A 15,470-nucleotide genomic window follows, 5' to 3' on the forward strand; every position below is an offset into this window, starting at 1 on the left:
CCCACCCCATCCCCAGGCCCTCCCCCAGCCCAGCCCCCTCTGCATTCCCAGATCTTCCCCCAGCCCATTTCCGCCTCCACAGCACCCGCCAGCGCGGCCCCACCCCTTCCTCGCCGCCAGGCCCCACCAGGTCCCCTGGTGCCCCGCCAGCCCCTCTCCGTGCGCTCCCCACCCCATCTCCTCCCACACCGGGCCCAGCCACCGCCGTCACGGGGAGTCGGTGGGATCCGCCCATGCACGCCAGGCCCCGCCCCCGCGGGCCCAGACCCAGCAACAACTCCGCCGTGGTCCCACCACCTCCCCGCGGCCAGCCCAGAGCCGCTCTCCGCCGCTGCCTGAGGCACAGGCAACGCCTCGCTCGGCGATACGCGCCCAAGCCCCAGCCACTCACACCTCTCCCCCCGGCCCGCGCCGCTCAGCGGGACTTCCGGTCCCGCTTGCTGCCAGGCGACACAAGACACATCTCTCCACGGCGGGGACCTCGCGGTTGGGTTAGAAACTGTCCTCCAAATCTTCCAGCTAGAGGAGGGAACGGGAAAGGGACTACATGTCCCAGAATGCAAAGCGGGTCCCTTCGTCTACAGGTCCCAGAGTGCAGTGCGCCATCTTGAGTCCGGCGACTTACAGCCTTTCAACACGTCCCGGAGCCGTGGCCAAAGTGGAACTTGGTATGATGGGACTTGTAGTCACCACCGGCCACTTTGCTTCTCGGGCGAGCTCACTGTTTGAGGGTGATGTGTAAGCTGACGTACGAACCAGTTTGTAGTGTGCGACAGAGAAAAAAGTTCAGCTTATTATTGATAGTCAAATTCTTGCTCTGGGACAATAGTTATTCTAATATAACAATTTAATTGAACATTTGCTTGTGAATGTATTTTTAATTTCCCTGTTATTTGCTGTAGTTTTAATAAGATTCATGAGTGTAAGGTGCTGTACTAGTATAAATTAGTATTACCATTTGTTTTTACATCTATAATACTAACACAGCTGCTGTTCAAATGCCAGTGTATTATTATTAATTCAACATTTTACAATAAAAGTATCTAACACCTAGCATACTTTTGGAAGCTGTAAAACAAAACAAATAAATTAAAATAATAGTAACTTAATTATTCTGGGACAAACTGCTTTACCCTCACTACACATTCAGTTCCATTGTTTTCTATAGGACTGCTCTGCATGTGTGTAACTCTACTCCATAAGCAGTTCCACTGAAGTCAATGAGAAAACTGGAGTAAAGTTTCATCCCTATTTAAGCATTTTCAGGATTGGGGCCCTAGAGCACAGTGAGTGGCCATCCGTAAAAATACTTAGATGAACAGACTATTTTAGTCAAGTAGATGCAACTCCATTGAAGTTCATCTGTTTATGGCAGCGATGCCTTAAATGACTTTTCAAATTGCACAATGAATCAGCTGGCTGCAGAGATGGGAATGGAACCTAAGAAACTTGGGATCTAATGCTGCAAAGACTTAAAGTCACATTGAAGTCCGTGGGACAATTCACATGAATGAAGTTAAACTTGTGCATAAGTGTGTGTGAGACTGGGTCTTTGCTCAATTTCCAGTCCCTTTTTCTCACCAGTAGGTCTGAGACCCAAAATAAAATTAACAAGATTATCCATTTAATGCATGATTAAAACTAGTTATGGCCACAAATAAACAAAACATTGTTAGATTTTAACAATAATAAGCAAGTTTCTTTCTGTATCAACTTTTTGAGATTTTCAACCTCTTCTGTGACCTAAACTGTGTTGATATATGTGTTGTGTCACTACTCGGCAAATAATAAAAATAAATAATAACCCTGATCCCATTAAAGTCAATCTTAACACTCAGGCTCAGGATTTAGCCCCATAGAACATCTCTTGGAGCTGAAGTGAATCAGTCACACTATGGAAATGAACTATTTAATGTAATAACAAAAGTGATTACATTTTTAATTACACCTCTGGGCCTGAACACTGTTGGGACTGTGGATTGCGCCCAACTCAGCATGCTGAAGCTGTAGCCAAGCTGGAGGGGCTTTAGTGATGTTTTAAAAGGGAAGTGTTTATAGCCTCTTCCTCCGGGTCTGTAAAAGCTTACTACTGTGTGTTTCAATGAGACATCTACCCTTCGCTTTCCGCCCCTACATTCCCATCCAGCTCTGAGCCCCTTCAACTTGGCCACCGGTACAGCTCAGGCACTCAGGTAGTCACCTCCCTATTCCTAAATTGTATTCAGGCACCGCGTAAGACAGCAAAACCCAGGGCTTTTGGCGTTGGCCTCTTCCCGGACCCGATTCTTTAAGTGTATGATGCGCATGCGCGCGCTCTCTTTTCCGGTGGGGATCATGGCGGGCGAAGAGTAAGTGCAGCTTCTTCCCCGGGAAAATCCGCTTCCATCCGCGGCGTGGTGGCCTCTGCCCCCGGCCGGCTCCCCGAGCCCGACCGCCGGGGCTCTGCCTCTCCGCTGCCGCTCGTATTGACCCACCTCAGGTCCTCCCCGGCGACCCAGACCTGTGTGTGGCCGGGGCGGCCTGGGCTTGGGGCGGCAGAGGGGGTTGTTTCTCCTCGCCTGGCGTGCGCAGGGCTTGATGGAGAGTCTCTTGGGTGCGGCGGAGTCCGAGGGATGCGGCCGCCTGACTGCGTAGAGCCCTGGTGTTGGAGGAGGAAGGGTGTCTGGGAGCGGGGCTGGGGTTACTGGGGGAGAGGTGTTGCTGCTCAGGAACCATCATGATGGGATGGGGCAGCAGCGTGTACAGTCTCGTGTCCCATAGGTAATACAGCAGTCACTTCTCTCTTGCCCTGTTAATGTGCTGTATGAAGCATTATTTAGGACCAGATGCTGCCTTTAGATGCATGGAACTAGTGGGAGTTGTGCCCATGTATCGAAGGGCACTATTTATCTCTAAATGGACCATGCATTACAAACTGTGATGTTACTCTTCTAAAATTAGGAGCGACTTCCTAGATGGTCTTTCAGACAAACTCCCACAAAACTTAAGAGTTGAATTACAAGCCTCGGTGATAATGACCCTAGACTTCCTTCATAATGAAGTATCATTATCAAATTTAATTGGTATTCAAGCTATAGCCAGGAATTGCTACAGCCACCACTGCAGCAGTTTGTCAGCAGTTCTTGAATTGTCCCTGGACTGACTTGTATTCAGAGCTAGATGTAAGATCCATTTTTTGAGAGAATTTTCCTCAGTTTTAAGCCAGAGCGATAGTTTTTAATTAGAATGAAAGAAAAACAAATTTTAGACTCCCAAATGGTGTCTAAAAGGCAAGTGTTGGATGATAGTCTTTCAAATTGCTTGTTGGCTTTTAATTTGTAAGTATTCAGATAAGTAGTTGCTTTATAAATATCTAGAAGTAGCAATAAAGGGTAGTTACCTTGTGGTGAGATGTAGCTATTTAGCTGCGTACAGCAATACTAGTTTCGTTATCTGTGGATGAAAGATGCTATAAGTACACATTATAATGCTATGCAGGAGTTCAGGCCTGAGTAAGACCCTAAACAACTGAAGATACAGGGAGGCAGAATGTAATTATAAACTGGTTCAGGACACTGAGGCCTGTATTTTCGTTTCCATGTGTGGTTTATGTATCTCAAAGCTGCTTATAATAATTCTTAGTTAAGCTAAATTTGAAGACACACCTTTCATTATTTGTCATGTGAAAATGATCTATAAATAGACTCTCAAGTCTTGTTGTTTTTTTAATAATTTAGAGGAAAGAAGGTGCCATCTGTTCCAGAAAGCCTTTTGAAAAAGCGAAAGGCTTTTGCTGATATAAAGGCCAAGCGTCTGAAGAGGCTAGTGGTTCAAAAGAAGGTAAATATTTTAATAAACTTTTTTGATTGAATTGTTTGTTTATACAGTAAAGGCAATTCTAATACATAGTGATAGAGAGAGAATTTAGTAGATCTTAAATCTTATATATAGACAGCTGTTTTGTTAATCACTGAGATTTTGCAGGGTATTTTGACCAATTCATTCATGGAATATTGATCAAAAACAGAACACACAGTCTGAGTACTTTAAGTGATGCAAAACACAATACCCTTCATAATTTATGGGAGAGTAATCTTAGAGGCAGTATTATGATTTGAAGTTCAGAGCTTAATGTTCATTGGTATATGGTAGGAAGATAGCCTATTCAGTAAGAAATTGTGCATTGGTGCACTATGACATATTTATTAAAGGCCTTTTGAAACTTTGTCCAGAATGTCACTAGTATTACTCTAAATACCAGGTGTGGGAAACAAACTTGTCTGCTTGTCTTAACTATGTCCAAAGTGTTGCAATAAATAAATGTTGTATGCACAGGAGATGCTACAGTACTGTAAAGCTGAAGTTGATTTTTTTTCTGCTTTCATGTGTTAGGATGGTGTTATGTATCTATTATATACATTTTGTAAAGCTTATTGATCACTTGGAATGATATAATTGAGCTGTTGTAAGTTAACATGTTTATGAACATAGTGTACTTTTGATGACAATTTTATCCCTAATTTCAGCTTCGTAAAGCGCAGAGAAAACTCATCTATACGAGAGCTCAGGCCTATCACAAGGAGTACAGGCAAATGTATAGACGTGAGATTCGTATGGCCCGAATGGCACGCAAAGCTGGCAATTACTATGTACCTGCTGAACCAAAACTGGCCTTTGTGATCAGGATCAGAGGGTAAGATATTTACCATTTTGGACTATGGTTAAAATTCATGGGGAATAGTTTCATTTTGTTAAGATTTGTGGGGAAAATTTGGCCTTCCCGTATTTGATAGAGCAGCACTATAGAGTATGTAAAAGTTCATATCATTTGTAATAAAACCCTTCCACGAGTAAGTCACAGGTAGGTGTGGATTGATAGTACTAGCAGAGGACTCGTTCAGTCAGTCTAGTTTCTAACCACAAACCCACAAACGTATTTGGATCAAAGCCCATGTTTTGGCATTGTCAGTAAAGAGGCAAAGTAGCAACTGTGCATGGAGAGTGAATTATCCTCATTTACATTGCAAAAATTAGAATTTTTTACTTTTATAATGTAAACTGGATAATATGAATATGTCTGCAGACCATTATTAATGAGAAACCATAGAAATCTCTCTCTCCACATGTTTCAGAACAGCTTGTTTAAAGGTGTACTAGGAGAGAGAAATCAACTAGTAATCCAGGAAAAAGGCTGTTTAAAGAAGGGTGTGCCTGGTTCTCATTGAAGGTGAACTATATCCCTGGTTGTTTTCTGGTGGGGGCACTGAATTGTGAATCAAGAGTATCACCTTCCTGCTTTGCTTTTGCTTAAGAGTAGGTCAGACTGAGCCCTTGTTAGCTTGTTGAGGAGAGAGACTAGATTAAAAGTAGATCTGCTTTGAATGAAAATTTCAGAGTATAAATTTGAGATGGTAAAACATAATACAGTTCAGTACAATTGTTACTTTGAATCATTGGTAAGCATATAGCTGATTATTGAATCAAAGCCACATAGCCATGTAGATCAAATTAATTGATTATTACAGACAAATGTAAATCTAAGCATATCACTTATGCACTTTGTAGTATCAATGGAGTTAGCCCGAAGGTCCGTAAGGTATTGCAGCTCCTTCGCCTCCGTCAGATTTTCAATGGCACATTTGTAAAACTCAACAAGGCTTCAATTAACATGCTGCGGATTGTTGAACCCTACATTGCATGGGGGTAAGTGAAGTTTTCAATTTAACTTTATCAAGTGAATTTGAAAAGTAAAATACAGGATGTATTGCTCAACACTGAAATAAGTAGCAGAAAAAGTAAACACAAGACCTGGTCTGACTCTCTGTCATGAATTCCCATTGGTGCAACATGAAGCATTTTGCATCCATTGTGTTGCACTGGGTTGTTACGCTTGGCATGCTAAGGGCCCTCTAAGCTGCGTGGCTGCATAGCTGCCTATTGAGCATCGTGCTGGTGCTCAGGGCTGCAGCAGCAAGAGATAGCTCTCTCCAAACCCTGGACTTGCTGCGGCACCCAGCCCTGGATCTGCAACAGCGGCAGGACAGGCGCCCTGACCCAGTCCAACTGGACCTGCTGCAGCTAGGGGACAGGTGCCCCTTCCCCAGCTTGGCCCTGAACCTGCCACGGCCGGGGGACGGGCGCCCTGGACCTGCCATGGCTGGGGAAGAGGCACCTCTTCCACTCAGCTCAGGTACTGCTGTAGGGGGGGAGGGGAAGAGTCCTTTCTACCCACCGTAGCCCCACTGCACCCCTCATCCCCCTCTTCCCCACTGCACTCCAACCCTCTGTCCCAGCCCTGAGCCCCCTCCCACACTCCAAACCCCTTGGCCCCACCCTGCCACATGAATTTTGATATATGCACCAATATGGAGGTGATGTGTGCACATAACAAAATTCATTCCGCACATGAGTGAGACAAGTTAGAGGGAACACTGTTTGAATGTGTGTTGTCCTCATACTAAGCTCAAATAATTTAATATAGAACTTCATTTTTTGGCATTATTGAATGAGAATCCCAATCACTTCTATCTCACTTCTGTATTTCAGTTACCCCAATCTGAAATCTGTGCATGAACTGATCTACAAGCGTGGTTACGGCAAGATCAACAGGCAGCGCATTGCTCTGACTGACAATTCTCTGATTCAGCGGTGTCTTGGTAAATATAACTTAATTTTTTAGCAATGATTTTGTTTTAAGATTATCTGATTTAGCTAAAAATATGAGCTTAAAAATTCTGAACACTACCTCTATCACTAAAAATAGGTTTTAATATGACAATAAATCACTGTCTTGGCAACTTGACGCAAAGCAGGAATGAAAGTATTAGCTTTTCCTATTAGAAATCAAAACTTTCAAAATGTAAAGTAAATTAAAGTTTTACTTTTATAATTTGACTAGGGTATTCAACTGTAAACCTTGTCTCTCCGATTGATTTGCATTGATTTCTAATGGAAAAACTGATAGGTCAAGCTTTTAAGAATGAAAATATCAGTGAGAAATCATTACCACTAAGAGTGGAAATACTGAAACAATGGCAGGTATTTCTAAACTGTTTTGAAATCATTTCCTAAGTAAATATGCAGTTGTCAGGGTTCCCTCCCCACTCTGAACTCTAGGGTACAGATGTGGGGACGCACATTAAAGACCCCCTAAGCTTATTTCTACCAGCTTAGGGTAAAACTTCCTCAAGGCATGAACTCTTTGCCCTTGGAGGGTATGCTGCCACCACCAGGTGATTTAACAAAGAATCAGGGAAAGGACCACTTGGAGTTCCTGTTCCCCCAAAATATCCCCCTCAAGCCCTACACTCCCCTTTCCTGGGGAGGCTTGAGAGTAAACAAGATGAGCACAGGCGAGCCTTGGTTTTTTTAGGACACTAAAAAATACAATCAGATTCTTAAAAAAAACAGAACTTTATTAGAAAGAAAAAAGGTAAAAGAAGCACCTCTGTGAAATTAGAATGGGAGATAATCTCACAGGGCAATTAGATTCAAAACACAGAGAATTTCCCTCTAGGCAAAATCTTAAAGTTTCAAAAAGAAAAACCAGGAATATACCTTCCTGTCACACACAGAAAATCACAGGCCAAAACAAAAGTAAACTAATGCATTTCCTTGCTAATACTTACTAATTCTAATGGAGTTGGATTGCTTGCTTTCTTGATCTTTCTCCAGCAAGCACACAGAACAGACAGACAAAAGACCCCCTCCCCCCTCTGATTTGAAAGTATCTTGTCCCCTTATTGGTCCTTTTGGTCAGGTGCCAGCTGGGTTACCAGAGCTTCTTAACCCTTTACGGGTAAAAGGATATTGTGCCTCTGGCCAGGAGGGGTTTTATAGTACTGTATACAGGAAGGTTGTTACCCTTCCCTTTATATTTATGACCAGTAATCAATATCTTATATCTAATCAGATTTTAAGATTTTGGGATATTAGTTTAACATTATGGTGCAGGAAGTTAATTTCCACATTCCATGTTACTGAATGTTGGTGAAACCTCACCCTCTCCATTCATCTGGAATTAAAGGCAAAATAGTTTGTCTATTAACAATTCAAATTGTTCTTGTTTGCTTTTCCATTATTTACCTGGGTCACTAAAAATAGCAGTATATGTTCTACTTTTATAATTTGCTGAGATCTGAAAGTCCATTATTCTTTACATTACAATTCTAAGAATTGGGTTTGCACAACACGAAACACTCAATTCCTGTGTTGTATTACCAGATGCTCTTGGAAAATCTGAACTCTTGATGTTTAAAGACTACATTAAATACAGAAATGCCGTTGGTGCATTGTTCACTAAATCCTTGCAACAGTTAATGTGAGATTTTAAAAAAAGATGAGTTTCAGTTAAGTGCAAGTGTGTAATCTGTGTTGATTTAACTTAATTTTTCTTAAAAGGCCACTATGAAACAATGTTTACCAAAATTCCATTGGATTATCATGGTTTTCTTTTCCCTGTCATTCCCTGGTTTAGTATTATAATCAAGCTTTCTGTAGTGTTTTGCTGTCATTTTTCATATGTAAGGGGGAAGCAAACCATTTGTTTCTAATTAGCAATAGTAACAGCCTTGAGGGGAAAAATAGTACACAACTTGTTTTGAAACATTAAAGCAGAGCATGCTGATTTGTGGACATTGACTTGATCTCAAGTAAACTTGAGACAGCATCGGTTACTAATGAACATAACACTCAAGACACATTTTTAATTGTGGATAGTGTTTTGTAGGTAATCATGCCACAGGCCTTGGGTTTTAGTCTGATAGTCTTGTAGAATTACTGTTTCCTGGATTTCAGAGAAATATGGCATCATCTGCATGGAAGATGTGGTCCATGAGATCTATACTGTTGGCAAGAACTTCAAAGTGGTGAACAACTTTCTGTGGCCCTTCAAGTTATCTTCTCCTCGAGGTGGAATGAAAAAGAAAACTATCCACTTTGTGGAAGGTGGAGATGCTGGCAACAGGGAAGATCAGATTAACAGGCTCATAAGGAGAATGAACTAATGGTAAGACACTTAATGTCACAGGGAAAATGTACCTTAAAATTACCACCTCCTTCATTTTACTTTAAGTATGCAGTAAAGGACGTGGTCCAGTGGATGTGGAAGGCAAAGTTGCTTGATTTTAAGGGGCAAATGTAGTTGATGTATATTATCTATTTCGATCAGACTGTTAGAGTGTGAAGCCTTATTGAACTAGTTTGTCCAATATCTGATGGTTAACTTATTGAGTGTTAAAATCTTCAAAGGGTATAAAAAACACATGTACAGAAATTGTTTGGATCTTGATCATAACTGTTATGTATTTTTTCCCAACAACTTACTACTAACTTGCTAAACAAAGAATTTAAATATTTAACCATGCTTGGGATTCGTAATGGAAACGATGACTGCCCTTACTGGCATTAAAGGATCAAAAGTAGTACTCATTCCCAGAAACTTCTTGCTTTTGCTCTTAGCTATCATCGGCCACAAGGGTTCTTTCTTGTATCCACTAATCTAGGTACAAGTGGTCTTTTTGAATTTGCAGAGTCAGATGTGCTTATAGAAATGGCAGGGGACAGGGTATGGACTTAAAATCACTTCTACACTTTTAATTGAGTATGTGTATTAACATGACATCTCTGTTCCCTATATTGGCCAAAGTAATAATCTATTTCAGAAAAACAGGCAAAAAAACCATAGAGCACAGAGTTAGTATGGATTATAGAAATGGTCAGAGGGCTTGAGGACTACCAAATTCCTAGTCTAGAGGCTGATAAGAAAAAGGTCGGCCCACCAATGTGCTCCATGGACAATGTTACAATGCATTTTATTAACCCACATGTGTTGGGATTTCTAATGGTACTATTCGTTGACTGTGCTTGGCACTAGAGCTCATCAGGAACTTTGACAAGGTTTTTGTTGGAACATGCCAGTTTGACACAACTGAACTGGTTAGTGGGAAAGGATCTGTTCTGTCAAGTTTTCAGCTCAGATCTTTAAAAATTTCAAAATTGTCAAAACGCTTCATTATGACATCTGAATTGAAATATTCTGGGCTTCTGGGTAATGACTGTTCTGAAATTTAAAAAACAAATTCAAAATTACTGAAACTTTCAGATGACCTAAACTGGAATCTTCTTGGATTTGGGGTTTGTGAAAATTTGAGATTGACTGTGTCCCCATTTGGAATGGGAAATTGTTCAGAATAATTTTTGTGGGATGGAAAAACAGTTTCCACTCAGCTGTACTTGGGACCTCTTCCCTGTCAGCCTTTGGCGACAGGCTGATACCTATGCTGAGTGGAATTGACCACTACACATGCGCAGAACTCATGTCCTCCACAGATTTTTGTTCCTCTGCAGAATATATATTCTGCTGGAGGGGGCGCTGCAGTTACACCATTTTCCCATTAGGGGCTGCTGTGGCACCAGAAGAGAGGGCAGTAAAGAGGGAGGGGGAGAAGCCGCATTCCTCATAGTGGGGCCCAGATGAGGAGGCATGGGATGGACAGAATAGGGGCTGCTGGGGGTGGTCACAGACTGGGGTTCAGAAAGGCTAATGGAGGGGACAGACTGGAGTGTGGGCTTAGGAGCTAGTAGGGTAACAGCATTGAGCCAGGGCCACATGGGGAAGGGGGGGGGGGTTGCAGGGCCCTGTGGGGACAGGGGCAGATGTGCCTGACTTAATGGAAGAGGGTAGAGGTCAGCCAGAGGGTAGAGGTCAGCCAGCTCCCTAACAATTCCTCTCCCCGCACCCCACCCCAAAAAAAAGCCCTGTTCCATATTTCTCCCCTCCACACCCAACAACCCACCAGGTTCACTCCCAGGCGCCTTCCCAGCAATTGCTTCCCTGTCCCTCAGCTCCTCCATTACCCCTGACTCCCCCCTGAAGTCTTTGCACTGCTTGTGAGGGGTGCTGGACATACGTTTCTGTATTGTAGTTTAAATAAATTATGACTCAAAGGTCTGTATTAGATTCCTTACTAGGCATATTGTTTGTCAAAAGACATTTCCTGAATCTTTTTTGGTCTGTATTGTTACAGACATATTTGCTAACAAGTATTTTGAAATAAATTACTAAAATAATTGAAATTGGCAATTTGTTACTTTGACAAATAAAATATGCAGAATTTTAAAATATTGTGTGCAGAAAAGATTGCATCATTCAGTCTGCTCTTCCTGCTCTGAGCACAAGAAGGGTTCTGCCTTCTGTTGCTGTTTGTAGCTTTTCTAAGCAGCACAGCAGCAGACTGAAATGGACTTGGTTCTTGTTCGCTAACTGTTGCCCACGGGGTTCTAAATAGCAGCTGGTCTTATCAGTTTTCTTCTGTTGTGTGTCTACAGTCTGAATGGTAGCGTAGAGATGCAGTGGAGCTATGATAAGAGTTTTGTGCTGCATTGACAGAGCAAAATAGACTGCATGCAAAGACTTATTGGGCCATTTTAGCAATATGGCATCACAAAGCAATGCTTTCAAGAAGAACAAAGGAAATAGCCCTCACTCCCTTAGAGAAATTATGCATTAGTAAGGCTACGATTTAGTCAGAGTTAGGGCCCTACCAAATTCATGATCCATTTTGGTCAATTTCATGGTCATAGGATTTTAAAAATAGTAAGTTTCATGATTTCAGGTATTTCAATCTGAAATTTCACTGTTATAATTACAGGTTTCAGAGTAACAGCCGTGTTAGTCTGTATTCGCAAAAAGAAAAGGAGTACTTGTGGCACCTTAGAGACTAACCAATTTATTTGAGCATGAGCTTTCGTGAGCTACAGCTCACTTCATCGGATGCATGCCGTGGAAGTGATGAATCCGATGAAGTGAGCTGTAGCTCACGAAAGCTCATGCTCAAATAAATTGGTTAGTCTCTAAGGTGCCACAAGTACTCCTTTTCTTACTGTTATAATTGTAGGACTCCTGACCCAAAAAGGAGTTGTGGGAAGGTTGCAAGGTTATTGCGGGGGGGGGGTGCGCTGCGGCATTGCAGTACTGCTACCTGTACTTCTGAACCGCTGATGCTGCCTTCAGAGCTGGGCAGCTGGAGAGTGGAGGCTGCTGGCCAGGAGCCCAGCTCTGAAGGCAGAGCCACCGCCAGCAGCAGTGCAGAAGTAAGGATGGTGTGGTATGGTATTGCCACCCTTGCTTCTGTGCTGCTGACAAATTTCATGGGGGGAGACCAGATTTCATGGTCCGTGATGCGTTTTTCATGGCCGTGAATTTGGTAGGGCCCTAGTTATGAGTATTTTTAGTAAAAGTGATGGCCAGGTCATGGGCAATAAACAAAAATTCACCGCCTGTGACCTGTCCATGACTTCTACTGTAAATATCCCTGACTAAATCTGGGGGGAGGAGGGGTGCGCGAAAAGTCACAAAATTCTTGACTTCCATGACAGACATGGAGCTCTATGCATTAGTATACAGAAGAATGAGACAATTTGCTGCAGTTGCCCTTTTTAAAAACCCAAGCACCTAAATTAGATTAAACATGCTCAACTTCACTGAGTTTATTGTACTACACCACAAAATAGGAAGCCTTCCGATTACTTGCTCATTAGAGATTAGAGAACACCTAAATGCTTTTCTGTGTCCTTAAAGGAGGAGAGAAGGCATTAATTTTTAAAAGGTGAGCTTTTATGGCTGTGAAGATACCTTCCCAATGTCAACAATTCAAATAGTCATTGAAACAATGTTTCAATTGACCCAAACTGGATTTTTTTCCCCATTTTTGGGTTATTTTGCTCTTTCCATTAGTCCAGGGGTGGCTGGAGCTACAGGAGCCAACTTTCCAATGTGCTGATGGGGGTGTTCACTGCTCAACTCCTGGCTCTGCCATAGGCCCTGCCCCCACTCCACCCCTTCCCGCACCCTCCCCTGAGCCTGCTGTGCCTTTGCTCCTCCCCCCCCAGAGCCTCCTGCATGCCACAAAACAGCTGATCAAGAGGTGCGGGGAGGGATGAGAAAGGCGCTGATCGGTGGGGCTGCTGGTGGGTGGGAGGCACTGGGAGTGGGGGAAAAGGGGGAGCTGATGGGGGGGCTGCTGATGTATTACTGTGGCTCTTTGGCAATGTATATTGGTAAATTTTGGCGCCTTCTCAGTCTCAGGTTTGCCACCCATGCATTAGTCACTTGGGGTTGACTGGAGATGTGGAGTGTTTTCCTCCCTGTGGGTGAATAGGCTGCCTTCTCTGAAACTACCTGCTCATAGCAGTACAGGGGTTTTGTGATGAGCTCTGAAATTGGCCTCCTTACCGCTTGCTGGTTGTCTGTGTGCTTTAAGTTCTATGGATCAGAAGTTTCTGTAAGAGCTTGTTCTGTAGCTAGCAAGTCACGTGGTGCTGGTTTCTTAGTCCACCTGCTAAATTGCAAGTAAGCAATTAGTATTCCCAGGAATGATTGGCTGGTGGGGAGGGTGAAGTAGACCATTCTTTGAAAACTTTGGGAGCTTTTCTGAATAAGACTTGGAGGTTGGGATAAAATCATTGTATTGCTATTACGCTAGTCTAGTGATCACACTTAAGTTTTGTAGAATTTTTTTTATTTGGTTCTGATGGGGTAACTTTCTGGGTGGTTAATAGCGCAGTTCTTTTAACATCTTTCCTGGAAATTTAACAAACGTGATGAACGCACACTTCTAAAATGCTAGTAAATACATCTTCAATCATTCAAAGTTGAGCAAAACTGCCTTTGTTAGATGTCCGAAAACTGGATGGCAGTTCCCTCTTGTCTAAATAAATTGCTGGTTTTTTCAGTTGTATCCCAGCACATTGCTCTATAGCCTATATTGGTATGCAGTCTGCACTCCTTCCATCAATGATCTTTTCTTTTTAAGTTTACCCAGCATGATGGAAAATCACTGTGGCCTAAGCTTCCCAGGAGCTTTGTGTAGGAAGGAAGTTTAAGCCATACTTTTTCCTTTCTTCCCCTGAATGCGGTTAAGCCGCCTCTGTGCTCACATATACAGATGGCTCAAGTTCAGTGAAGTGGTGCTTGTCATGATTTTGATTGGTGTTCCACCTCAGTAGCATTCCTTGTCACTAGCTGGGATCAGTTTCAGTCCATTCTATACTAGTTCTACAGGTCAATACAAACTGCAGTGTCACTTTCATTTCCTTTTAATCACACTTCCTTGTTCTTACGCCCTTGCCATGTTATATTTGGGCTGCAGGTATCAGCAAAGCATTTTTAAAAACTCCTATAGACCACTTCCATTGGTCTACAGTTCTTGTAAACACTTTCTCCCCTTTGTTTCCATTCCTTGTGTTTTCTTTCCTGCAGAGAATCCCAGTTACGTTACTACTATCTACTGTAGTTGTTTATACACATTCTCTTTAAATATATGAACAATGAGTAACTCTTTGGAAAGACTATTCAATTTTCTCTTTCATTACAAAACTTTGTGAGGAGGCCGAGAATTGTCTGCTAGTAATGTAGTGAAAACTAGCTCCCTCGCTTAATAAGGAATAGTGTTCATCTGAGCTACTGCCCATGTAAGCAAACATCTTCTAAAGGGCAATATGCCTGAAGGTGAACATTAATTTCAATTTTACATACCTGTGAGGATATGATTATTCTCCTCCTTTGTCGACATTAGGGAGATCTTCTAAATATTTCCTACTGTTGCCAGCATTGTCTCACCTTGACCAGTGTTTGTGTTGGGAGGCCCAGTGCAGCTGAGTGCTTAACACAAAGCTGAAACTAGTGCCTTTAAGCTTTTTTTGCTTAAAATTCCCTTGTGTAGACCCAGGACTCATAATAGTAATATAGGTGGAACAGAATTGAAGTGCATTTTTACACAAGTTTAGCATCAACATTAACAGCAGGGACTATGACTTGACTTAGTGTTCTGCCTGAAATACTAGCTTTCCTCTTCATTCAAGGTAGACTTGCTTCTTCCTTTTGTCACATGAATGTTGTTATATTAGGAGATATGTTCTAAAGCTACTGCTGGAAGACAGTGCTTTATTGTGAATAAAGAGACTTAGGTATTGAGGTTGGAGCTATTTGACTAGCATAGGATTCTAGTAAAGTCAAATTAAATAGCACCGAAGGGTCTTTTCAGTCTGGTTGAAAATATATATAAAGTCACATCAACTGTGATAAACTGATAATTTCTATATTACCATCATGCAGAACTAAGAAAATCAAATAATATTGTTAATGTTAATTTGTCTTCTCTTTCAGGTGCCCAGCAGTGGACTTTCCTACTCTGATCTGTTAATAAAAAAATTTCTGTGCACAACAGTCTCAAGTCATTTTGCCTGGGAATTTTTCTGTAGTATTCCTGCGTAGTCACATTGTCTAGAAGTGGGCTTTAATAAGGTATTCCCAAAGCTTCATAATTAAGTCAGTAGAAGAGAAGTATAAAATACTAATTCCTTTTTATTTTACTTCACACACATTCTTCCTCTCAAATATGAAGTACCTCCAGGTAAGCCAGTCCAACCCTCTACAGTGGAAATTCAGAAGCAGAGAAAAGGTATAGAGGGGCTTTTTTTTTTTTTTTTTG

General features: G+C 42.1%; 1 protein-coding gene across 1 annotated transcript; it reads left to right on the forward strand.

Moving 5' to 3' along the window:
* Positions 1–2,245: 2,245 nt before the first annotated feature.
* Positions 2,246–15,203, forward strand: RPL7 (ribosomal protein L7). Its single transcript, XM_048840952.2, has 7 exons — positions 2,246–2,348; positions 3,717–3,819; positions 4,506–4,672; positions 5,545–5,682; positions 6,526–6,635; positions 8,776–8,986; positions 15,146–15,203. The coding sequence occupies exons 1-6, from the start codon at positions 2,296–2,298 to the stop codon at positions 8,982–8,984; spliced, it is 780 nt and encodes a 259-aa protein (XP_048696909.1). The 5' UTR covers positions 2,246–2,295; the 3' UTR covers positions 8,985–8,986; positions 15,146–15,203.
* Positions 15,204–15,470: the final 267 nt, after the last annotated feature.

Source organism: Caretta caretta, chromosome 2, assembly GCF_965140235.1.
Source record: "Caretta caretta isolate rCarCar2 chromosome 2, rCarCar1.hap1, whole genome shotgun sequence".
Lineage (NCBI taxonomy): Eukaryota > Metazoa > Chordata > Testudines > Cheloniidae > Caretta > Caretta caretta.